Here is a 24,272-nt window from a genome sequence, read left to right as displayed (position 1 = left end):
ATCTAGCGCAGACAGGTGATCAATCCAAGTTAAAGATTGAGAAACGGATCACAAGTAACAAGATACACTTAAAGACAGTGTCAGCAGCAGGTTATTTTTATAGATTAGTGTTTTACTTTACTTGCATAGAAGTGGAAGACTATAAAGTGTGGAATAAACAAAAGCTGAATTTAGTGCAAGTTTCTAAGGAAACTTTGTTATTCATTTTAGTTGTTCTGCTATTTTTATAGTAACAGTTAATTTAACCAGATGGTATTAACAGGGTAATATAAGGCAGAGTACATAACATCACCAAACGTTGGTTAGCAGTTCTTCTATGGGGGGATTTTTATGCCATAATCCAAGAGCACACATGTTCAGTCTGAAAGCTGGATTTCAGAAAAATTCCCCCAAACTGGTCAGCCTTGCATAGCTAAATGGACAAGATGTCTGTGGACATCCAGGGTTTGGAACGCTATTAAAAAGTCCAGATTTGTTCATTTTCTATCAACATTTAAGCTCAAATTACTTTACCTGAGTGCTGATTTTATTTATTACCTTTCAGGTGAATTATTTTAGAAAGAGACAGAGTACCCCAACTCTTAAATTCTCTGCAATACTTTTCTTTCTGCAACAACATCAGGAAATCGTGAAAAGATCTTGAGTTTATGTTTTTATACATGTTATGCAATTTGCTGAATATGAATGGGAATATCTGGGAACGTCTGTCTCAGCACGATCACTTGTGCTGCATTATTCACAAAAACAAACACAGAAGAGCCCACGTGTGCGCACACAACAAAACATGTCAGCAGCAGCCATGCTCCGAGTCTGGAGGAATGAGATCTCCTCCAGTTTGGAGCCTGGTGATGCTGTTTGGATGCAAAACACCGAGCTGAAGCCTGGCGGAGGAGAGGGGAATCAAAAGGGAGAAGAACAGCGTGTAGGTGAGAATATAGATCTTACAGGAAGAAAAAATGGGCCAGATCATGTCAAAATAAATATATATGGAGAGATTCCAACACTGATTAAACAGAATTGTTAAGTGGAGGTTTGAAGTTTTTCTCACCGAGGAATATGATTGTAAACATGGAGAGGAAAATCCCCAATGAGGCACGGCTCAGTTCGAGTATATAACAAGCACAACATTTTCAGATGTGTAAATCTAGTATTTTGGAGCTGAAATCTGGAGATGAGTGTTGACCACAAAATTCAAACATTTGAATGAGGCTTTTTTGCTGTTGTGAATTAGCTTAGCATTTGATGTGTTATAGCGCATTTAATGGAAAGCTACTGTAGGAAACATTTCCGGGGGATTTGTGATAATTGATAAAACCCAGAGCTCAAAGTCTATCGTCTATTTGATGCTGTTCAGTCAGTGGCTGCTCTCATGCCTCACGCATACTTTCTTAATGACTGGCCTGCCCATGTGCTGAATAAACACAAAGCCCCCAGCTCGTACATCTGGAGACCAGTGCAGCGCCCAGCCCTATTTGTGGTCAGACAAGTGTGCTATCTTGGTGGAAAGTTATTTATTACATTTATAAAACGGTGAAAGGCGGAGCACGAGGAGGAGCTTTCTTCTCTGGGGTGAAACAGCAACACGCTCCACGGTAAAAGTAGCCCTTCCAGGAGTGTTGAAAATGAATGACAGGTTTAGGATGCAGGACTTTCAACTCAGTTCAAATCGAGCTCGGCTTTATTTATGTAATGTAATCTCACGGCACTTTACAAGACAAACAAGGTCTAATTCATATGCAGCTCCATAAACTCCAATTGGTTTGAATTTAAATCAGATGAATCCAGTTCATTTCAATCCAGTCAAGCCACATGGTCACATTCAGACTCAATTACAGTCCAAACATATACATACCAGAAAAATCTAATTTGCTTCATCTTTAAATCGATATCAGTAAAAAGTTGTTCATCCAAGTAAGTTGAGCCAATTACTTTAGAGAGAAATCGCTCCATTTTAACAGGAAGGAACCTCCAGCAGAACCAAAACGCATAAATTGTGCAATATCAATAAACATGAGAGATGCCATAATGTTGGTAAAAATCGCAATGACAATATGACTTGAACTATATGAATGAATACTTTACTTGAACTTTGGGTGAGTAGTAGTGAGTCTATCCAGATAAATGGAAACATGTGAAATTCATCGTTTCCATCCCAACAACATGGGATTGTTGACAACTTACTTTTTGGCAATGTAATATCAGGCAATAATATTAATAACAATAACAATACCACCGCTTTTGAAGGCTTTGCCAGAACATCTTATTACTTGCTCTCACAAAACATTTTTTTAAATCAGGATGGCATATTTCTCCTATCGAGTTTCGGCATGAATTTGACACCATAAACAAATATATAAACAAATATCACCAAATATATTACTGGTATGGCAACCATAAATGGATGGTACAAATGTGGCTAATAATTTCCAAGAAATTCCTTATATTAATATGGAGTATAATTATAAAGTGACTGTGGTTGAGTTAATAAGTTAGTAGCATGAATAGCTCTGTTACGGGATTTCCAAAATTACTTATTCAGTGGGTTCGTGACAGAAACAAACATGGTTTAACACAATGAGTTGATAAAATTAAATTTATTTAAGTATAACACCAATGCAGATTATTGAAGTAACGACAGCAATCATGTTGTGGGGAGGTTAAATACAGAAACCCCAAGCAAATCAGCCCAGTAAAATGGCTTCTTCAGAGAGCTTCTTTTGCACAGTAAATCAAAAAAGGAAATGACTGAAACACTCAGTGACTATAAATCCTAATCTCACCTTGTGTGCTCTTCTTTGGTGGTCTTTCCTCTGGCCTCGTTGTGACATCGTTGCCCTGGGGATCCGTGGACGTGACGGACTCGATGGCCCCTGTAAACTGCACAGGATGACACCATGAGATGAACTCTGTGGTTTTGTCTCCTTTCCACGTTGTACAATACAATGTAGAGTCATGATCCGAATCTTTTATACTAGTCTTGATTAATATACCTTTGGGAAATTTAGATTTTTCTTTGTATTCTACTTGTCCATTTATAAAAGTTGGTTTTCTGGTTATTTGTTAAGCTGAAGAACTTTGACCTGTTAAACACAACAACCTGACCTGACTGGCCACTACTCATTTAATACCTTTAAATAGGTATTAAAGGCAGGCATTTAATTAGCTGAAGATAATATTTTAATAGATGTTGTGTTTTTATTGGTTGCAAGTTAAAAAATCATCATAATGAACAGAAATACAGATTTGACATAATTATGAAACAAAAGGATTTTCCAGATGATTCATTTATTGAATGAATATAACATATATACAGAATTGGGAAAAAAATTAAGAGACCACTTAAAATGATCAGCTTCTCTGATTTTACTTTACATGTTTGAGTAAAATAAACATTGTTCTTTTATTCTATGTACTACTGACATGTCTCAAAACTTCCAAGCAAACATTTTGTATTTATTTGCAGAAAATGAAAAATTGAATAAATAACGATAACAATGTTGTTCTTTCAGACCTCAAATAATGCAAAGAAAACAAGTTCGTATTCATTTAGAAACAACAATACTAATGTTTTAACTCAGGAAGAGCTCAGAAATCAATGTTTGGTAGAACAACCATGAGGTTTTCAGTGGGGTTCATATATCTAAATATTTAAATATATGTATAAAGAAATAAATTCAGCACTCATTAAAGCTGAGCTTGTGTTATTATTGAGACGTATTAAGATTCTGACGGAGGGTGAAAGAAGCATGCCGGGTTAGTCCCTCGGCCCGCTTTGTGCTTTTCTGCCAAAATTATATGCACAGGGAAAGAATGCTCAAGTACATTATTGAGCAATGGTTCTCCTTTGCATGGCCTAATCTGATCGATGGTGAGCACGTCCCTCGGGTCCTGCTGAGATCTGAGAAGCCACCAGGCTCATACATTTGAAAGGCATCTGTTTATTTTCAAGATGCAAATGCAGCCCACCTCAAAGGCTATAAGCTGCGGAGAACACACAATGTGAATGTGCTGGAGTGCTGTGCCGGGAGGAGTGGGGGGGGTGGTTGGGGGCTGAGGCCCCACTTGTGTCAGGTTCAGGTCCCCCCCACCCCCACACCCCACCATCCCGTGAACCCCCGGCGGCCACACACAAACACCCTTGTCTGAAAAGAAAGGCAGTTGCGACAGAGAGGCTTTCCTCACACCAAAACCATGTTTACCCATTCAGCAGCTTTATTTACAAGGGCTTAATGGAGCACATTTACACAAGGTGTGCAGGCGACTGAGAAGCTCCATGTGGCAGATGAGGGCAGCCCTTAAGAGAGCCAGAGGAAACAATGCCAGATCTCCTCCCCCTGCCCTCCTCTCTCCAGCCCCTTTTGGCACCCTCTCTTGTCCTCCACTGAGAGGCTCAGAGGATCGGGGGGCTGGGGCTGGGAAGGTTAATGTGCCCACTTTGATCTTCGTCAAGGCACACTGAGTAAGAATTAATTTACATTTCAGATGAAAAGGTTGACAGTATAAAAAGGCATCTTGTTTCTGGTATGTGAGGGCTGTGTAATAGGCCAGGAATTTGAGAGAGGAAGTCGTGAGGAAACAGAAGGGATAAGCCCCTCTCTTGCCTTTACTGGGAATGAGATGAAAGGAAAGACGGATCTCAGTATGCACAGTTCTTCAGAAACATGGGGACCAAATGCTGCCCAAACTTTCAAAAGCGTTTCTCTATGCATTATTAATTAATAATTACTATTTTGCGGGCTACTCGGAGAGATCAAAAAGGTGTTCCACAAGGATGCAAGGCTTGTAGACCTTTGTCCACGCTCTTTTTGAAAAATTTCTCCCATACAGAATTACACAAGACGGTCCAGATGTTGCGCATCGCTACGCGACGCACTTCTTAGCAAAATAAACATTTCGTACCTGACTGTATGCGGACTGCAGCTTGTTCCCGCTCCTTTCTTATCTGCTTCAGATTCTGCCGCGCAGCATAGCCCCTCCAGGCTAGAAGAAGAGGGAGAAAACAATGTGTGTGAGCGAGATCCCTGACCTACCTCTGTGAAACAAAACAGACTGCAGATACTACACAAGATCCCACTTCAAAACACGGCTAAACCAGGTGGCCACAGAACGGCTCCCTTTGAACTCTCAGAGGCCTTATTGTTTGCTCTGAAGCATTGCTCTTAACCCTCGTGGGTCAACCTGTGGTTATCAAACTATGTCTTTCACTAAAATTCACAGACAACAAACCACAAAGAGACGAGGAAACGTCTAAACATTTAAACTGCAACTGTTTCAGCGCTGCAGAGCAAGACAAAACACGGGAACTCATTTGTGTGTTTTTGGTTTATGTTTGATTATTTCCTGTTTAAGTTAACAGAACTCCACCTGACTGGATGATGACGGCGCCGCGGCTTCTTTGCTCCTTTACTTTCCGGTATCGGCGGGCTCCCAGCCAGCCTTTAGCGTAAGCTTGCATCACCACCACCCGGGCTATCACCTCCCGCAGCAGCAGGTTCAGCTGCTCCACATGGTAGTACTTCAGAAACACCTGAAAGGACATTCAGTTCACCTATGCTCTCTTTCTTTTTAAGTTTGGCTTTTATAATAAAACACAAGCAAACCCAAACTTTAAAAGAACGAAATCATGCTACCTTTGTCTTCCCTAACACCGTGCCTTGCAGTTTGGCCCGTTCCAGTATAGCGACTGCGTTTTCTCGGTTTGTTTCGGGCATCTGGTGGGCGCGAAATGCAAGGTAGTAATATCTGTGAGACAAACACAAACAAGATAAAATTACAAAAGCTGAAACCTTTGACTTCTGCAAATGACCTGAAAATCCCAAAACAAGATTTTTTTTTTTAATCACAAAATAAAGATTTTCCTAAAAAGCTTTGAATAAATATTTCCTGCAGTTCTCTAACAATGAGCTTTGGAAGTTATTTTTACCTCCCTTTCCTTCCTGTTCATCTTGACGGGGGCTACAACTTTGGTCTGCATGCAGATTGTTCCAGGGGTTTAAAACTTTTTCAATTAATGCTTCAGTTGTAGATATAGACAAATTCAGACAAGCAGATATTTTCCTATAGTCACATCCTTATTTACAAAGGTCTGCACACATCCGCTTAACTGCAAAGACATGTTTTATTGTCCTTCCAATTTTGAAGAGTGTCTTGTAATCTTTTGCCTCATGTCACATCATATTTACCTGCAAGGAAGCAGGAAATCAAAGACTACCAATTAAATGTTCCTTAATACGCTGATCGATTTAAAAAAACAAATAATTTGTTTCATAGGAATTTGTAGGGGTTGTAAAAACAAGTAATTTTTTTTTTTCCAGTGTAACATTTTAGACAACATATGATTTCTTTAACATTAAAATTTTTCTCTGTGATGGTAATCTAATGTATTAAAAGTTAATTGATTCTAAAGATTTTCGCATATTTTTCACTGGGATGCCAAAAAGTACAGAGAAATCTGTGTATTAGTACATGTTAATGATAAAAAAAGGAACTATAAAAACATTTGAAAGCTGTTTATGAAAGCAAAACAACAACAAAAATAACAAAATTATCTAAAAAAGTGTGGAAAGAGGAAAAGTTGTTCCTGACGTCCTCTTTTATTTAATTGGAAACCACAGCACTTTTAATTTTGTCAGCCACGTGCGCTACATCTTTGCCTTTAAAACTGTGATTAGTTGGAAAATCAGCTGTTCAGACAAAAAAGAGGCATATTGTTGCAAGATTGTTGAAAATGCAACCATCTGAGACCCATCACCGTGCATCCATCCCGCTGCTGCTTATTGCTCACATTGTCTGAGTTCGGGTTCTCTTGTTGTAGTTTAAAGAATAGCAGCACAGAACAGGGTGCTTGTGAGTGTTTGAACAGGGACATCAAGGCTCCAGAGCCCCTGGTTCATCTCCAGCACCACGGAGTTGGTCAAAAACAGAAGAACAACAAGAAGAAAAAAGTTCTTTGAACTCCCCTCCCTGCCTGGTCTAAAGCCTTTCATACTAATTCCTGTTGATACCTGTTATTTCTTTGATGGTAAATACAAAGCGCTGCAACATCAGACGAACCTTTGATATGGGAGCGCAAATTTAAATCAGTTTTTTACTAGGGGTGCAGTTTAGCCATTCGGGTCCGTCTGCACAACCCCGGCCGGGCTCAGGTGGGATGATGCCGACTCAGAAGCCGAGGTTAAAACCGAGGCGGCACACTCTCTCCAGCAGAATCACACGTGAAAAAGACAACAACAACAAAAAAAAAAAAAAACTGTTTTCATGTCAAGTCATGCATGATCCTCCAGTAATCACTCTGAAACGAGGAGCAAAAGTAGGACATGCAAGGAAGCATCACAAGCTCGCTCAAAGTTTCAGCTCACCAAAATTAAGCAAATACTTTAAAGCTTCCTTTCAGCAGTGAGACTAACCCGTCATCTCAGAGTTTTCTCCTACTGGCCGAAAGCCCAAGTTAATTAAATTTCAGATCATTTTAAAGCCTCCACATTAGAAGTGGATGAATTTTTCAAAGCAACATTGATCAAACATGAGGAGTTTTCTCTCAGACTCGTCTAAATATGTTTTTTATTTTTCTTGAAATGACTCAGGATGTTCAAGTTCAAGCCATGTTGAAAGCATTGTGTAAGTAAGTGGGAGTTATAAGATCATGTTCCACATTTCTAGGGGAAAAAAAAGGCACCCTTACATAAAGTTCCCCTAATGATGAAGCTTGTTTTAATTGTGTTCTGATATAATACCAGTGGGACGGGGAGGCTAGGTTCGAGTGTTTCCAGGTCATTTGGTGCAAGAACAAACTCTCGTTATGAAGAGTAAAAGAAAACCCATTAAAATGCATCTCCCCTTATAATTACAGTTCCACCCTGTTTGAATTTTTTCATATTTTCCCAGACTACAGTATCCACCCAGTTAAAGTAGTCCAAAGATTAGGTGCCGCTCCATCACTAATGACTGCCAATTACTCAGCCTCTTGCTCGGCTCAACTTGGACTTCCATCTAATTAAAGAACTCGTGTTTTTGTGTGATACAGAGCGGCGCTAACTAGCTCTGCGTCCCCTCTGGAGGGTGCAGAACAGCGACGCAGAGTGGAAACGCAACCCCATCTCATCACCACCGCTACAACCTGTTGACAAACTCCTCGAACTGGATGCGGTGGGAGAAGCCTTGTCGGCGGATGTTGACCGTCTCCAGGATCCCAGTGTAGCGCAGTTGCACCATCACTCTCTCCTTGCAAAAGCGCAGCGCCTGCCTGTCATCGTTGGGTTTGATGCAGCGCACAAAGTGCGGCTGACCCATCACCATCTTGGAGAGCAAGTCCATCAGGGAGTACTGTGGAGAAAACAGTGGGAGGAGGAGATCATGAGTACTGTAAAAACAAATTTTATTTACAAAAAAAAAAAAGGTATAAGTTTTTCCACATAGCCTGATATGAAGCTGTACAGTACCTGAATTATTAACCTTTTCTAAATTCTCAGAGAATGGACAAACATACTTTTTATTATCTGACATATTTCTTTGCATTATATATATTTTTCATATACTGTAATGCTGGTCTTCGCAATATTACAAAAAACTTGGAGTAAGAATGCAGACCGTATAAAAGTTTAGAACTTCTAGGATCTATTTATTTCGTTGCTAAAAACACAAATTAAAGATTGAATGTTTGCTTTAAATGTGATATTTAAAGTCACATTTAAAGTCAGTCAATTTGCACATGGAGTGTCAATTTGTACACTTTTTAAAAGAAATTTAAATAGAATATACCTGAAATGCTTTGTTTTGTGCATCTTAAAGTTAAATTAATTACTAACTCCTTTTACATGAAGCTACTTTCAGAATTCTACAAGTCGAGATGATTGAATCTTCATCAGCGTAGACAGAGTGTCTGCACAGTGTAGTATGAGATTAATTAACAAACATTACAGAGCATACATTTGCATTAAATCCATACGATATGGAATTATCTACGGTGGATGTGGAGTCTCTAACTTGACCCTTTTATGCCACAGAATTTTTTAACAAGTCCCAAAAATGTGTAGCATCTTGGTTTAGCTTTATATAACATATATGCTAAAGTATAAAATCCATAACAAAGTTATATATTGCTTATTTAAAACTGCTAATATTTAATCACCACAGAAAAGTGGTATGAGAAGGAGGCACACATGATATGCCTACACTTCAAATCACTTGATCATTCACTACCAGGTTAATGTTTACTACTCCTAAAGGGGAGTATAGTCTGTTTCAGTAATGCTTTTGATTTGGTTCAATGTCAGAACTCTGACATCGAACCAAAACTTCTAAGTTGCAGGTTGAAAAGCCAGTTGGACTTCCTAACTACTATTACCAATACACACTGTTGTCATGTATTTTTCTCAATTTTGTGTGTTGAAACACGAGAGGAAAATGTCCAAAAACAAACAAACAAACAAAAAACAGAAACTGTGTTTCCAGATGTGTCCAACTGGTTTAACTGCCTGCAAATTAATGAGTGTAAATTAATGGTTTATTGTTTAAACCATTAATCTGCATTAGTGGTTATAGGTACTCATTAATGATTACCGGTATAAACTTTATAGCAACAACCATTATGTGCTAAACTCAGTGATGCTTTGAGAACCTAAACTTTTCAAGTTGACATTTAGTGTTCAAGGGAATGTGATAATTCCCACTACGAAGGACAAACGCGTCACAAATATGAGACGTCTTGTTTGCTAACGGTTTGAAGAGGGTTCAGATTTCATTAGGCATGCACACCTGGCCAGTTCAAATGTTTACTACACAGTTGCTGTCAAATATGATTTTACTGATTTGAATGAGCATCTACGTTTGAGCCGGGCGTTAGGAGGAGAGGCAGAAATAAAGACCTTCATTTGTCATGATACTATAAGAAGCTGGAACGGCTTCATGTCTTTAAACTTCTGCTCTCAAACTAGAACTTATCCCGGTCCTGAGTTGTACAACATAATGTTAATTTTATAAAATACATTTTTGATGTAGACTCACAGACGATGCTAATTTATCATCTATGATTATAAGTTTGATTCATTTTATCTGAATTGCCTGAGTGCCAGAGAGGGTTATAGATTCTTTCAAACTGTCTCTAGTCTTTCTTTGATCTTGCTATTGGCTGCTATTGATACTGTCGAAGTTCATCAATTGTGCATGAAGTACAATAAGACAGATTGCGGCATGGATTTTTTTTTTTTTCCCCCCCAAGATTATTAGATACCCTCTAGAATCTTAAAAACAAAAGACACATTTAAAAATGTACATGTTTAAAGAAGTTAATTTATTGTACGTAAATAAATATGTGTACATTTTTTTGAGAACACCTACACGAAAGTAAGATGCCACAGTCTGCCTCCTCATGTTGGTGGTTTCTTCTGGGTGACGCATCATCTCCATAGTGTCCACCTGAACACAGACATTCACTGTTAAAACCCTGCTTTGACAAAGCAGGTCCAGCTCAACACAGGAGATCCGAATGTAATGCTGTTTGTTTGCAGCCTGGTCGTCCTCGGCAGAGGTAAAAGTGACATTATTGTAGCGGCTTTCCTTTCACCGAACAGGCAACTTGGGAATACACAGCTGCACTAACCATGTCGTCGTCGTCGATGCAACAAAAAGCTGATAAACACTTAAAGCTAACAATCTAGAGAATAATTCGGCACTGCTGAGGGGCATGGGAAAATTGCAGAGCATTCCGGGTAATAAGAGTTGCCATCACCAAGCAGACAGTCATCCAAATGACGACGGATTAACGAGGACACAGTTTAAGCTTTCCAACAGCCCTTGCATTTCATAGCTTCATCAAAATTAATGATGCAATAGATATTTTATGGCAAGCCAATGTAGCAACGTGCATATCTGAAAACTTTCTTTTATTCTTGCTCAAAGGAAGGAAGGTATGCTCCCCGTGTGCAGGAACAGAATGAGATCTTCGCACACTTTGTACTCGAGTATGATCTGCTTTCAGAGGAGCAAATGATTATCTGGGACCCATTTCCACTATTCTAACAAGCAGCCCATCACTTTAATCTGGCAACTTTTTTCTTTACAAGTGTCCATTTCTGTCAACTTTTCTCCAGCTCCCATTGAGAACAAGGCAGCATGCATATTGCATCACTCCCACTGAGCTCTTATTAGGAAGTCTTTTTTCCCCTTCAAGAATAAGTGAGTAGGTGGAAGTTGGTGGAAGCTCATCAAAGAGGAGATGATTTTCCACGGTTATTTTTCCTAAAACGTGGTGTGTTTGTGTCTAATTTTAAGAGGGCTATATTTTTTTTTAATAATCTAAGAGAGACATCACAGAGTATTTGTTTACATTGATAACACAGAATTGTGGCTGTGCGGGGAAAATAGTTCAAAAGAGATGATTTACATTTTTCTCTGCCAGCCTGTGATTGAAGTTTGAAAAGCGAAGCTTCACACAATTCAAAGTTGACAGGAACGTTCAGTTGATTTTGCAGAAATATGTTTGTCCATAAACTGCTCGCAATTTGGATCTGCTCTGCAGTTTTGGGGAAGTATGTGTTGTAGGTTTAGAAGGTTTTACTGTTGCAACTAAAGTCTTACCTTCATTAGGTATTTTGGAGACTTGCAGTGCAACACATGTTGGCAAATCACATAGAAATAGAGGGAAAAGAGAAATAGAAAGTAAAGACACTCAACATGAAGGAGGGTTTCACTCTAACCATCAGGTGACTTCATGTCTCTAAATGTAGGCAGGGAAGCTGTCACAATATTTTCTTGCTAGGAACGTGTCGCACCTGGTTTTCGTAAGTCTGCCTCCACAACAAATATGTATTTGTTTAGATTTGAAAAAACTGCAGGCGCGCAATTGTTTGGAGCCAGGTCATTTGGTCAGATGAGAATAAATTTGAGCTGTTTGGAAACTAATGTATGTAAAAAAAAAAAGATGGTCATAAGACAGAACCCAGGACTGTCACAAAAAAGACATGATTAAAAAAACATGTTTGTGTCTGCTTTCCCTTGGTGAAACTTCATAGATTTGAAGTGAAAGATTAAGTATTGCTACTGTAATAAAATATACCTTTTCGCACCTGGGATGGTGATAAGTTGAGTATTTATATGTAAAAAATAATTTTTAAAAAATTCAATTAAAATTCCATAAGAAATAAGATGCTAACATAGCATCAGTTGTCTAAATTATGTTATATAAAAACAAAAAGAGAGAAATAACACTATAAAGTGAACGCTATGTGGGGAAAACGTACACTCTGCTGCTTTAAAGGAACAATTTTGGCAACTGACGGTTACAAAAACCTTATTAAAGCATAATTTATTAGCAAGTAAAAGAAACAAAATATTTGAATGTGAACTGATACAACAATCTATCGAAGATGGTTAATGCATTTCCCCAATTTGCCAAACACCTCACTGTCTGTTAACAAGAAAAGTCTGTAAATCTAATATATGACTTTCAAGCTGCAGAAACCAAGTAACAGATGGCGATGCTGCCTCTCCGCAAGCGAGACAGCCAACAGGGTAGTCAATTAACATGGCTATGCTTCGCGGCGCAGCCTTTTACTGTGATTCTTATGGAGCGATGCCTGTGAGCAACAAATAAAAAGCATCATGTGTTGATTCACGCCAGTGGAATCGCACCTTGCTGCGTCCCGAGGTGAGCTGAGGGGGGAGAGATCTGGAGGCAGCGGTGACCCGAGCCCTGGACGTCGCCAGATTTCCTGTTGAAAATAAAATCATTACAATAGCAAGTCACTTTTATTAACAGATAAAAACCACAAAGTGCTTCACATTAAAATAGGGTATGGCTTTCACAAGCTCGTTATGTGTTTAAAAAAAAAAACAACAAAAAAACGCAATGCCCATATAAAACTTTTAAACGTGATGCACATGTGAAAAACAAACAGATGATGCCATGTGAAGCTGATGCAAAACCCATAAACATGTGATGACCATGTGAAACACACAATTTACATATGATGCCCATGACAAAAACATAAACGTGTGACAGCCATGTAAAGCTGATGCATCTCATAAATTACATTTAATGCACATGCAAAACGTTTTTAAACAAAATTTGATATCCATGTGAAATTCTGAAACAACATGTGATATTCATGTGAACCACACACGTGAAACCGATGCAAACCATAAATTACTTTTGATGCCCATGTGAAACTTTTTTAAGCAAAATATATCCATGTGAAAAACAAACATGTGAAGCTGATGTGAAACCCACAAATTGCATATGATGCCCATGTGAAAATCAAACTATATGTGATGACCATGTGAAGCTGATGTCCCCAAAAGTGATCAGATGAGTTAAAGAAAACCAGAACATTCATGAGTTTTTCAGTAAGTGTCGTAACTGTCAGTCTAGACTTGATCACTGGATATAAATGGTCTCCATATTGGGCAGTTTATTCATTAAAGCGCTTTAGACAAGAGTCACAAATAAGATCCAACAACAAGTCAAATCCCCAAAATGCAGAAAGGAAAAAAAGATGCCACATCATTATGGTTATGAAAAACAGGTTAAAGTTTGAACAGCCCAGATAGTCTTAGGATGATGGAAATGCTTATTGAGAAATACTGAAAACATCAAACTGTGGAAACTACACTACAGTGTTTGTGTTCATACAGCAGCCGGCTCATAAAAGACTGTTCAGAAGGAGCCTAAATCTCTGTGAATCCCATGGACTCAGGAGTGCAGCTGCATGCACAGCAGTCAAACATCCCTACACACACACACACGCACACAGTAGAAAGGATATGAGCATAGCATATGCAAGACAGTCTGAACATTTCAAAGTTTCTGCACAAGATGTCCAAATGTTTTCTCTGGCTATATCTTCAGAGGCTAAACTGTGATTAATAGCAGTGAAAGAAGCCTTTGAAGCAGGATTGGTGACATCAAAGTCCTAATCCATGGGTGGCAGGATTTTTATAATGAGTGGGAAGTATCTTAACACATTTCAAAGGGTTTACTCCATGAATAAACAATAGCTGCACAGATGTGCCACACACACCTTTAGAAAAATATGTCTGCAGACACAGGAGGCAGCATTACCCAGGCAGCCGTGTATGGCAAGGAGGTAAACCTTTGTAAGTTTTCTAAGATAAAGCCGAACTGACAGGCCAACAATTGTTCTAGATTTTCTACCACACGCAGACCAACTTTTTAAAATGCTAAATATGCAGCCGGCTCCTCCAATATGAAGTCTCACGTCAAGCGCCGAGGACGTCGTCTGACAGCCAGGCAGAGAAAAAAGAACAACTAAAGACCGGATCAGCAGCTGGCTTTCCTAAGAGGCCGATCAGATGAGTATTAGAAGTTTCAAATGCTGCGAGAGATTAAAATCAATTTCTGATGGATTAATTAACAGCCGTACCTTTTCTAACTTTAGATAAAGGACGCCCTATTGGCAGGAAAGGTTCCTCAGTGAGCCAAAGCAGCGTAGTGCCTCGCGGGATAAAAATACACACAGAAATAGTAGTGCATACACTGCTGTAGTCAAAACAACCCAAAACATGATGAGAGAACACTTCAAAAGAGCCTTTTAAGCCGGTAGTGATGCTGCTTTTAGCTTCTGACAGTCGTTGGATGATTTCTATGTATTTTTCTGCACATTTATTTTCCTATTAGTGTTTTTTTTTTTCCTGCATTTGGCAAAGACTCCGACATGTTTTATATGCCATTTTAAATTTGTAGGATATTTGTTCTTAAAAGTAACTACAGGATTATAAATAGAGCCTAAAAATATGTGACGGGATGGACATTCGAGCTGCTCGTTGCTCATTATGAACAAATGTTTGTGAGAGGGCCTTGTCTTTTAGGACATCAGGTTTCTACAAACTCAAGCGGCCCTTCGGCACAATCACCCTCCGCCCCCAAGAAGAAAAAAAAGAAGAAAAAAAGTATGATCTTTAGGAACAGGGGCTGTTAAAACTGTGTCGGGTACATTACCAACACACAGGCAGGGAGGGCCCCGCTCCAATTAGCCCAGAGTAAAGCTGGATGGATTAATTGGAGTGGGTCTTGTGCAAATGAAGTGCGCTCTCTCCTCTCCCCATTAGTGCTGCTGGGCCAGATCATCTGAGCACATTTGTCATGATGAATTAGCGGCTGCGAGTGGAACGGGCTCGTGGAGTGTCACTGCGCTTTCACGCCTCTCACTTCCATGACACCATCAAGAGGAGATGAAGGGGGCTGCGCCGCGAAGAGGGAAACTGTGACAGTTGTACCTAAGCCTCGCAAACGGACACTCGCCGCTTTCTTCACTTATTCCTCGGCGGGTCGCATTAATTCATTCTTCTGGAGGATTTTGTACTCCCTCCGCTTCCCCACTTCAGACTACATGATTAGAGCATGGGTTAATAGTCAGTATCCTCAAAGATTTACGTCTCTCGAGACATGAAACCACGGGAACACCTGTGATGTCCAGCCCTGAAAGGAGACGCTCTCATTTAGATACAGTGAGGGAACTTGTCTAATGATGTGGATCATAATTATTCAAACAGAGAGACGGACAAGAAAGGGGAAGATTTGTTCTTTGACATTGAGAAAAAAGAAAAGAAAAAAAAAATCAGTTTCATGTGTTTTTAAGTTTCTGCCAGAGACGGTTCTCACTTTTATCCGTTCTCTCAAATGATGAAAATAAATGAAAGCGAAAAGAAGTTTTGATATGAGGGATTAAAAATTAAAAAAGGAGAGCAGGTGAGGGGAATACTCTCCATCGAGTCACTTAGTGGTGAGAAACAGGTGGACAAGCATCCCTGCTGTTCGTTTCGGCTTCACGCATGTTGCTCTTGGCGCTGACTTCCAGGACAAATGAAGAGAGTGGCAGAGGGGCGTGTGGGGAGGGGGCAGAGAGAGAGAAAAAAGAAAACCCTTCCCTGGCATCTGTGCGTTCACTTTGAAAATTAAGCCCAGCAAGAATCCTGCAGGAGAAAAAAAAAAGCTCAAGCTGGCAGTTGTATTGGGGCTCTATTGACAAGAATAGTCAATGTGCCTGGGATTAAAAAAGCAATCCTGCGTTCAATATGACACCTCCCTACACGCTTTTATGAGTGTCAGTGAGCGCCTTGTACTTCTGAAGCTGTGGATCGAGCTGTCGACACGGGGGGACAATCAAAGTTGTAAGAGCGAGCAGCCTTACCCCGAGCTGAGTGAGCAGAGGCTTGCCGGATATCTCCAGCGCTTTTCCCGCTCTCGTTTTCAAAACAGATGATCTCAAAACTCAACTCAGCAACCAAGCAAATTAGATTAAAAGACCCATAACCCTTCCCACCCCTCCGTAACCGCCACCGTTCATGCCTGGGGATGGCTTCGGGGGGGGCTGCCGATTTAAATGCCATCCAGTACTGTCAAAGCAGATCAATCATGAAAAAGCATGGTGTAATTGGCTTTTAGTGACACAACACAGTGTTGCGTTTATCAAAGCATGTTGCGCCACGTGACTTCAGAGAGTAGGCTGCTTGCTACTGATGTGCAGAGTTTCGCGGTAAATCCCGCTGCTGACTCAAAACATTTTCCAAATACCACTATTTGGAAAGAGGAATAATAAAACTATTACTCAGTGAGTGTCTTTCTTGGTAGAGGTCTGGAGGAAGATCTGTCTGTTGGGATGAAAATAGGCCTCTGCTGGGGAGAGAACAAAGAGCCAAACGTGTCACATATGGAGCCGGGAGAAGCCTGTCAGGACGATCTCCTTTTACATGAAGGCACACAGAGGATGGAAGAGCTGTGGCCTGACAGGAAGATGTAAAAAAAAAAAAAACCTAAGTTTAAATGTTTGACACAGATGTGAGCCTTAAACTTTAAACCTTGAAAAGTTAGAGAACATTGTTGTTAAGAAAAAGCATCCAAGTGTGAGAAATTATCCAAGAAATTAAAATTATTATGTGATTATCAAGTGTCACGTCTTAAAAGCAACATTTCTTTGAATCCCAATGTTAAAAAAAACATTGGAAAGCTCAGTAAAACTTATTTAGTTAAGTATTGAAATCTAAACCATAAGCTAAATCACATGAAACTTACATTTCTGCTAAATTTCCATCATTAAAAAGTACACTTAAAAGTTGTGGTTGTCTGAGTTTAAGACGTAAGTAGATTTTTGTAAATGCTGGCAAAAATACATAAACACACACACACACACACTCTCTCAGATGGAGCCTCCAAAGATTTTTCTGAAGGTGGAGCCTGGATGTAAGACACACTGCATCTCTCAGATGCAAATTTCTGTACTTGACAGGCGAAGGGAGAAGTTAAATCTGACTATGCATGTAAATTTCACCTCAGTTTAAGGAATTTAATCACACACAGGAAGGTTTCCTAAATTATGACTCAGAAAGGCAACAAATAACATTGGAGGAGCTCAAACAAGTTAATTTCAGAGGCAGGACACATCTAATCAGTTATTGGGCTGTAAAATGCTAAACCGTTCAAACAGATGCTTCACATGTCAGACATATTTAGATTTTCCAGATTATTTAAACAAGTCCTCTGTCAGTAAACAGTCTGTTGGCCAACTCTGTCTTCTCTTTAAATGTTATAGTGTTGAGATAGGAAAAATACAAAACATATAACCGAGCAGTAAAAGTTACATTGGTTTGTAACACTGATAACACTTTGAGAATAACAGCAAGGCTAAGTAGATAACTAGCAAGAAGTTACTCAAATTTTATCCTTCTGGGATTTCAAAAACTACCTGCTGGACAATATACTGGATTTAAAAATGTTGGAAATTCCTAACATAAAGTAGGAATATAAAAAATAACCAGACACTGCTGTTACATTTAGGTATGCTAACTGTGCTAGCGGTGCTAATCGCTTACAGTAGTTGTTCCAAACTGGTGTCGCAGTCATTTACAGTCACCTATGTACATGACTTTGCTTCACAGATAACCTTCTGTTTTGCTTTGTTTATTTGCTGAGTGTCACTTTTCAAAATCACAAGCAACAATGCCGTACGCACACTAAGCTAGCTATTAGGTTCGTTATTTCATCATCTGCAGTTTTCAGGAAGTGTTTCCAACGAGGTTAAACCCAAACGCCTAACTGGGCGTCATAGTAGTGTGAAAACAAACGCGGTGCACTACTAGTATGTCTCCTGTTTGTTGCATTTTTGTGACATTTTTCTGTCCCCCAGTTAATGGACTGTGTTGGTTGATGCGGTGCATCACCCTAACTATACCATTATCCTATGAACCTACCACTGTAGGATGTTCAGGAAGTGTGTATTACAGGTCAGCTGTATGGGCCACTTTTACAACGGAAACAGAGAAAAATGTTGTACTGAACTGCACCAACTCCTACATTATCTGAAGTAAACACAGGGGATACTGCTGTTTAGGATTACAAACGCGCTGTAATTTCTGTAAAGTCTCCACCTGCACTACTCCGCAAAATATTCACCATTCATAAATTGTGGGGAGGCGCAGGCCTCTTTTACGAGGACAAAAAGAGCGCATCAGTAGTAATAATAAATGCAGTCACACTTTATATCACAACACTTTTTGTGCTGGAACAAAGGACTGGCAGTGTTGAGGTGCAGTGTGTACAATCAGCAGGCCCAGGCAGCCCTGAGGCAACACACACACTCTCTGACACACACACACAGAACCACTGAAGGTGGCCCAGGCCCTGGTAGGCCTGACTTAGCTGCGCCAATTCAAACACTCTGATCCCTCTCCCTCAGTCTGGGAAAGACCCTGGCTCTCAGGAATTTGTCCATGCAAATGCATCCCATTTCCTCTGACAAAACACCACCACATGTCCAGGCCTCAAGGACCCGCTTTCTCCGGGGGCTCAAGTGGCCTCGCTACTCACAGCCTGGGAGATTTTTACTTTCTGGGGCTTTCCTGCCTCCCTGCTGCTTACCGAGCACAAACATTACAGCAGGACTATCAAATTTTCAAAGTGGGCATGTAAAAGAGACCGAGAAAAACATGCATGTGTTAGGATTGAGAAAATACAAAGTAAGGGAATATGAGCTGGGACGAATTTGTCCTTCTGGTACATATATGTGTTCTTGGACTTCCTTGGACAGATATTTCAACCTCAGTTGGAGAGGCTTAAGGTCTACGAGGGTGTCCCCTAGTGGTGATACTGTGAGGAGCCCCAGAGACTCAAACCACCCTGGTGTAAAAACTGATTTCCATCAGATCCTCTCAGATAATGGTAATTTCACAGATAACAGTGAATCTATAACGTGGCGGGGAGATGCAAATTAAATCCCTCCAAAAATTCTACCCTGAAGAACAGATTTCTAATTTTCTTATGCTGTGCTGTATCTCACTTTGAACAGAACTCCGTCTTTTCCAGACTGATAAGACAGACCAGCTTTTATCTTCAGAGATGATCTGCACTTTCAAAAACTGCAGCAGGGCGACCAGACCTCCAGCTCTTAACAAACAGGCTAACTGCTCACACTGAGCTTTGTTTAAGCCTTTTAGCAAGTTTGAAAATGCACATAAACAATTTATTTCTCCAATAAATCCGCACATTAACGTGATTCTTTCCTCTGAATGGCAGAGCAGACAAAACCACAGAGCAATAAGAGAATAAAGAAGAAGCTTTTAGATGTAAGAGACTCCTACAGTAAACATTACAGCACATCTCAGCTTCTATTCAGTGCTGCTGTTTACTGAAAAGATGTGTTCAATGCATTTGTTTTTATGGTGTGCACTTCTCTGAAGCTGTTAACTGCAGGAGGAAGTAGCTGAAGGCTCCCTTGTGCACAAGCTGCAATAGAAGTTTACAGACGTCGCAAATTTCCACAGCTTGGGAGCCTTTTGTGAATCGAAGCCCCTTCTTCATGCAGCTGGGAGCGAAAGCAGGCCTTTACAGCCCCCCCCCACCCTAAAATAGGATGTGGATCACATAATGTGGCTTAGCTGAAATAAAGGAGAGGGGATCTGATCATTTAAGACATCTATTAGCATTTCAGCTAAGTCAAGTGACCAGGAGGCCTCGGCGCCGGCTAATGACGAGCACGTTACTCTACCTTCATTTAAAAAACAGAAAAGAGGTGGGACGAGTTGCTTTTGTGTTCCCTAAATACTGTTTCCTCATCCCCCGGGTATTTAGAAACCTTATCATAAAATATCCCTCCGCACCCACAATTTGCAGATAGCATTCAGCAGTGGGAAACCAAGAGGGAAAGCTTAGTGAAAATAAAAACAGAGCGCCGCGCAGAGAGCTGAGCCTCTCCAGAGATAATGGAGAGTGCAGATTTATCCGAGAACGGCGCGCAGAGGCTTGAAGTGGAGGAGGACCAGTGGATGGCTGGAAGCCGCGTCTTTAAGAAACCCACTTACCTGAACGTTTATAGAAGCAGCACTTATACAGCATCACCATCACACAAACTGCCTGTCTCAAAAGTTTCCGTTTCTATTGTGATGACGAGAACAATGTCACCTGAAATTTGCTAAATTGGCATAATTTTCCTTTGTCGTACCTGTTTTAGTCAGAGGGCTGGAAAACAGCTGCTGAAGGAGTTTGTTCTCCGATGTTCTCAACACCAAAACGATGTCTGCAGGAAGAGTGTCCCGGTTCTTTTCCAGAAATCCATTTACGTTGTACATCACCTGTCGAGCAGAACGCCAGAAATACAAACAAAAACCTTAAATATTAGGGAACCAAGCAATTTTCTTAAAGCAATGCACTCTGTTCTGTGTCAAAGTAAGCAACAAGAAGTTATCCAATATATACGAAATACTACTATAGTTTGATAGCATAAACATGTAACATTTCTTAAACAAAACTTAGGGAATGTTCATATAAAGGTACAGCCATATAAAAAATTTTAAGTTTAAAATTGAGTTTTTACAGCCTGAACCTCATTGAAACTAATGGTTTACTTTCCTGAAAGTTACTGGGTGCTTTCAATATCTCTTTAAGGAACTTAATGGGTATACTTCCCAAAACTTTCCCAGAACAGACCAGGTACTTTCCTGAACTTACACGTTGCCGATTACTTTCCTGAATTTAACGAGTGCTTTTCAGAACTTGATGTGTGATTTAGTCCATAACTATGAAAGTTTCAGGAAAGAACCCAATAAGTTCCTGGAAGCTAACCTAACAATTCCAGGAAACCATTGGCTATATTACGTGGTACTAGTTAAAAATCGTACATATATTATTTATTCTTAAACTTTGTGTTTTATGTAATTTTGATGTTACAAGAAGGGTTTTTTTTTTTTTTAGATAAAAAAGCATCTTGTCAACTTTTACTGCAGTTGGAGTCACTTTTAAGTCAGTTGTTTGGCCGGTGTCTCTACTGAGCCTCATAGCAGTATGTATTGTATGAACAAGCAATCAAGAAGATGCAGTCGAGATATAAAAACAATAAGACCATATTTCTCATCAAAGTGAGATCTGTGTTTGTGCCATCTAGAGGCTGGTTTAGTCCAAGCTAAACATATGAAGATCTGTGTTCATGAAAGCATTCACAGAAAGCATTTATTAAGCCAATATAAGGTCTGTGATGTAATCAGACAATAAAACCTCTCGTCAGGCTGGCTGACAGCGCCTGGTTACAGCCTACAAGTATAAAGCTCAGGCCTATTTCACTATGGAGTTTTTTTGTTTGATTGTTTACACAATAATTACAAATTTGCTTAAACTCAGATTGCAATCAATCAGTCAACTTTGCTTCTATAGCATCTTTCAAAAACCACTAGGGTAGCCAAAGTGCTGCACATTAAAAACAAACTAACACCTCATCTCATTCTCATGAGCCCAGAATGATCCGAGTGCATCACTTCAAATCTTTGCTGTAAAAAAAATGCAGATTGAGACTAAGTGAGAGTCTGTGTGTGTGTGTGTGTGTGTGTGTGTGTGTGTGTGTGTGTGTGTGTGTGTGTGTGTGTGTATGTATTATTAAATTTATGTTCCAAAATCTAGCAAGCAAACATGTGATACCTTTCCAGCATAATGCTGTATTCCGAAGCAAAGGTCCATGCATTTAGGAATCCAAAAATATTTGCAACGCAGATTGTCTTCAAATTTATCTGTGAGCAAGACATAAAAAGAGAATAAAACGGGGTGTTAAAAGGCTTTACATGCATAATGAGCTGCAGCTACAGTGCTGTGAAAAAGTATTTTCATCCCTACAGGTTTCATCTGTTTGCTTTGTTGTCACACTTCAGTGTTTCAGATCATCAAACAAATTTTATTGTCAGACGAAGATAAGCCAAATAAACTCAAAAAGCTTTCATAATGAACTAAAAGCTATCCAAACCAACCTGACCCTGTGTGGAAAAAACTAACGCTGCACCTCTGTGGATGGGGCCACAGGTTATTCACTGTCTTACCCACAAGGGTCTGATCGGTGGCCTGGGGGAAGCGACTCTCCTCATCCAGTAAGGATAAAAGCCCCATCGGCTTCTGCAGGAACATGTCCAGAATGGGCCTGTTGTCCTCATACTCCACCAGGCTGGCATCCACTCCCTCGCTCTGGTATTCCATCTAATTAGGACCAGAAAATATAGAATAAACCAGTTAATGGTTTTTCTAAATGACCCAATTAGACAATCTGGGGTAAATATGATTTGTGGCTGTGCGTATGTGCAGAGGAGAGGGGGCAGAAAAGAGCTCATAATCAACTAAACCAAAGAGCTGCAGCTGGCTGTGTGATGAAGTTTACAGCATAATAGAATGAATGCATAATACAGAGGCGCTCCAAACTAACAAATAGAGCCACTTACTTATTCATAATTTATTTCAATGTGCAAATAACCCGCAGTGATATCTTATTATGGCATCTATTTAACGTCAGATCAAAAAGTTCCTTTAAATATATATTTTACTAATAAAGTAGAACCAATGGATCTAAACCCTCCTCATGTTTAAGTCATCATCTTGGAATAATCAGTTTGAGCACAGCAGCACCGAAGACATGCACACCAAATAAAGATCCCTCTTTATTTGGGAACATTAGCCCCACAACTCAGTAGAAACTTTTTCACAAGCTTAAGACCTAATTTTCAATTATCACAGCATCATTTAAAGCAGAATATTCAGCTTTTGATGTAAACGTATTCACAGCCTGTCCACTTTTTCACATTTTCTTACGTCAAAACCACAAACTTCAGTGCAAATTTGTGGGATTTTATGTGGCAGACACACACAAAGCTGCGCATAATTGTGAAATGGAAATGAAATAACAGCATAATGAAAACCAAGAAACACAGCAGACGGGCCTGAGATGAAGTTGTAAAGACATTTAAAGGAAGAGTACAGCTCAACTGTAAAGCCTACCAAGATATGGGCGTCTACCTAAAATTACAAAGCTGAGCAAAGAGAGAATTAATCCGAGAAGCAGCAAAGAGGCCAAACTGCAGGTGTGGAGGAGCTGCAGAGAGCCACAGTTCAGGTGGACTACTAGTTATTCTGCCAACAGAATAAGTAATGCATTCCACTAATCTAGCCTATAGAGAAAAGAAAATTAAACAAGTGACCACAGCATCTCCAAAACATGAAAAATTAATCGGAAACGTACATATATAAGCCACACCGGGCTATAAGCCGCTCTCGGTTTTCCACAAGGATTTAAACCTGCTGGATTTATTAAGAACGCAGTCCTGCGTCTCCAATGCTGAACCATGGATTCATTCACGCCGGGTGTATGTGCAGCGGCTGTATTTCCCTCCTGTACCGCCAGATCGATAGCCTTCAACTTAAAAGCTGCATCATATGAACTTCTTCGTGTGGTTTCCATGATGAGGGGATTATGATTTTGAAAACATTTCTCCGTCATGCCTGGTGCTAGCATGTGCTTGTTCTAAAATGAAAATCATCACTTTCTTCTTTGATTTCCAATTTTGACTTCCAATGATTCACTTCCTGCTAAAGCGCCCCCTGGTGGTTGAAGAAAAATCCACAGAAAAGTCGCACGGGGCTACAAGCCGCATGGTTCAAAACGTAGGAAAAAAGTAGCGGCTTATGGTCTGAAAAATACATAATGGTTGAGAGGCACGTGTCAGGATTTTAAAATTGATCCTCACAGTTACACACCTTCCAATTTGAGCAAGTTTGTTTATTTAGACAAGAAGGTGCAAGAAATGTAGTCATCTGATGTGCAAAGCTGGTAGAAACATACCACAACAGTCAAGGTTCAGGTCGTTGTATTTGCCTAATTTGAAAATTAAGCACTGCTTAGTGTTGGTTTTTCTCATAAACATAGGCTGTATCAAAATATGCCTATGTGGGGGGGGGGGGGGTTTTTTTTTTTTTTTCAAAAAATTGTTTTTTATTTTTTTTTTTTTAAATAAAATAAAAA

The 24,272-nt window shown here is 39.8% G+C and overlaps 1 protein-coding gene across 5 annotated transcripts in view; it reads right to left on the bottom strand.

The window, feature by feature from the left end:
• Nucleotides 1-24,272, bottom strand: part of myo3b (myosin IIIB) — an 86,065-nt gene that overhangs the window by 26,324 nt on the left and 35,469 nt on the right. For all 5 annotated transcript variants that reach the window (XM_015045264.1, XM_015045273.1, XM_015045300.1 and 2 more), the window contains 11 exons: nucleotides 22,306-22,459; nucleotides 21,914-22,002; nucleotides 20,448-20,577; nucleotides 12,628-12,707; nucleotides 11,575-11,595; nucleotides 10,336-10,413; nucleotides 8,117-8,322; nucleotides 5,631-5,742; nucleotides 5,365-5,527; nucleotides 4,900-4,980; nucleotides 2,781-2,877 (listed from right to left, as the gene is read on the bottom strand). In XM_015045264.1, the coding sequence (XP_014900750.1) occupies nucleotides 2,781-2,877; nucleotides 4,900-4,980; nucleotides 5,365-5,527; nucleotides 5,631-5,742; nucleotides 8,117-8,322; nucleotides 10,336-10,413; nucleotides 11,575-11,595; nucleotides 12,628-12,707; nucleotides 20,448-20,577; nucleotides 21,914-22,002; nucleotides 22,306-22,459 (1,211 nt within the window). The remainder of the gene's footprint in view (nucleotides 1-2,780; nucleotides 2,878-4,899; nucleotides 4,981-5,364; nucleotides 5,528-5,630; nucleotides 5,743-8,116; nucleotides 8,323-10,335; nucleotides 10,414-11,574; nucleotides 11,596-12,627; nucleotides 12,708-20,447; nucleotides 20,578-21,913; nucleotides 22,003-22,305; nucleotides 22,460-24,272) is intronic.

Source organism: Poecilia latipinna, unplaced genomic scaffold (assembly GCF_001443285.1).
Source record: "Poecilia latipinna isolate Pla-1442-1.1 unplaced genomic scaffold, P_latipinna-1.0 Scaffold37, whole genome shotgun sequence".
In the NCBI taxonomy this organism is placed as follows: Eukaryota; Metazoa; Chordata; class Actinopteri; order Cyprinodontiformes; family Poeciliidae; genus Poecilia; species Poecilia latipinna.
The sequence above is the reverse complement of the archived record's forward strand: the minus strand, read 5'-3'. Positions and strand labels throughout refer to the sequence as shown.